The sequence below is a fragment of the Mytilus edulis genome, chromosome 11, assembly GCF_963676685.1.
Source record: "Mytilus edulis chromosome 11, xbMytEdul2.2, whole genome shotgun sequence".
Taxonomy (NCBI): Eukaryota; Metazoa; Mollusca; class Bivalvia; order Mytilida; family Mytilidae; genus Mytilus; species Mytilus edulis.
Window position 1 is genome coordinate 45376586 of NC_092354.1, and position 2274 is coordinate 45378859.

General features: G+C 39.4%; 1 protein-coding gene across 1 annotated transcript; it reads right to left on the bottom strand.

Moving 5' to 3' along the window:
- Positions 1-1101: 1101 nt before the first annotated feature.
- LOC139494301 (uncharacterized protein DDB_G0280579-like) lies at positions 1102-1689 on the bottom strand. The gene has a single exon (XM_071282468.1). It carries the CDS (start codon positions 1687-1689, stop codon positions 1102-1104), a length of 588 nt encoding a protein of 195 aa, XP_071138569.1.
- Positions 1690-2274: the final 585 nt, after the last annotated feature.

Here is a 2274-nt window from a genome sequence, read left to right on the forward strand (position 1 = left end):
CAGTGGCTTTAGAATTTTTACCTTTAATTTTATTTACCATATTCCAAACTTTTGTCATAGGAGTGCGAGATGTAATCCCCGAGACAAATTTTTTCCAGGATGTTCGTCGGGCTTGCCTACAAGTCCGCCGTGCCTTAGCGCGAAAAATACGGAAATTACTCAAGTTTTCCGTCGTTGGTTGTTGATTGAACCGTCTTTCAGATTTTTTACGGTCACCTATGGCTTGATCACATGCGTCATCAAACCATGGTTTACTGGGATGTTTTGGATTTGCCGAGGTCTTAGGAATAGTTCTGTCAGCAATTGTCGTTAGAACTGTATTAAAAGTTAAAATTGGATCTTGCACAGTCTCAAACATCTTTGACTGAAGTTCCGCTCGACAGAGATTCTCAAACAAGGACCAGTCCGCCTTGTCAAGTTTCCAACGTGGTACTCTCTGTTGGGCAGAATTAAAAAGATGTTCAAGTACTATTGGAAAATGATCACTTCCACATAGATCATCATGAACACGCCATGAATAATCCAGAAGCAGAGAGGGATCGCATATAGTGATATCAATAGAAGAATAAGACCCGTTTCCAGGATGAAGATACGTATTAGATCCATCATTAAAAATGCATAATCCTTCTTGAGAGACAAAGTCCTCAATGATCTTACCTTTGGCATTATGAGTCTTGCTACCCCATAATGGATTGTGGGCATTGAAGTCGCCCATAAGTATAAATGGTGAGGGTAATTGATCAGTGAGGTTTTTGAGTTTTGCTTTATCGATAATTGAATTAGGTGGAATATATATCGAACATAATGTAATTGTTTTGTCTAATGATAAACGAATTGCAACTGCTTGCAGATCCGTTGTGAGGTGGACTGTGCTATGAATGACGTTGTCCTTCACAAAAATGGATGATCCGCCTGCAGCACGTTCATCTACCTTAGAAAATGTACTATACATGTTGTATCCCTTTAAAGATACGTTGTCACTTTCTTTTAGATGAGTTTCTTGAAGACAAAATGCAATAGGTAAAAAAGACTGAACTAGAAGTGTTAACTCGAGAAGATTTATTTTAAGACCTCGGCAATTCCATTGGATTATATTTGTCATTATTTAATAAAAGAAGGGCGAATGCTGTCGAGTTTGCCAGCATTCTTATTTCGCTCACCCTGAGATCGTGATCTTTCGGGTGGCGGAACACTTTCAGTTTCCATTTCAGTTTCGATGATAAGTGTTGAAAATCTGTTGTGCGAGGAGAGTCGTCGATCTCCAGGACTACGCGCAGCTGGTGTTACTCCGCCTCGACCCCTACCCCGCGACCTCGAATCAGAAGACTTCTGAGAGGATGTATTTCCTGGCTTCTTTTGGACATCCTTCTTTTCTTGAGAACGAAGAGGAGATGGGGCTCTGGTAGACTGTGTACTGGACGAAGAAGATACCTTCTTGGATGCAGATGAAGGAAGACTTTTGGAGGTGGAAGAATCATCTATGTCACTGGGAAGATCCCAGACAGATTCACCGCTCCAATTGTGTATTTCTACTGTTTCTTTTTTCTTTTTCTTTTTTTTCTCATTTTTTTTTGGTGATGATAGTGAGCTCTGAAGGGAAGATTGAGTTGACTGAGTACTGGTTTTGGAAGATATTGGTTTTCTTGGAATTAATATTCTATCGGTAGGTTCTGTTTCAACAGGCAGCATTTTAAAATTGTCCGCATCAATTGGCCAAGTCATGCGAGTTTGTGTATTCTCGTGACTGAATGAGCGGACAATTTTGCTGGCGTACGATGGTCTGTTTGAAACAAGGATATCATTCGAAACAGAAGCTATCTGTTTAGCTTCTGGGTAACTAATGTTTCTTTCTGTTTTAATTTTAATAATATTTTTTTCTTTAAGGTAAACAGGGCAGTCCCTAGACGATGAAAAATGGGATTCACCACAGTTTACACATTTAGAAGATTCAGAGTGACAGTTTGTTCCCTCGTGTCCTTCGTCAGAACACTTGAAGCATCTCTGCTTACCACGACATTGTTTGCTTCCATGACCAAACTTTTGACAAGTAAAGCATCGAATTGGGTTTGGGATAAACATGTCAACTCTGATTCCGAAGCAACCTAAAGTAATAGATGGAGGAGGAGTTGGAGTTCTAAAGGTCAAAAGATAAGTATTTAATTTGATTATATTTCCATTCTTTTTAATTTGAAATCTAATAACATTAGTTACACCTTGGCTTGAAAGTTCCTCACCGATTTCTTCCACGGTAAGGTCACCAAGGTATTGACTTCT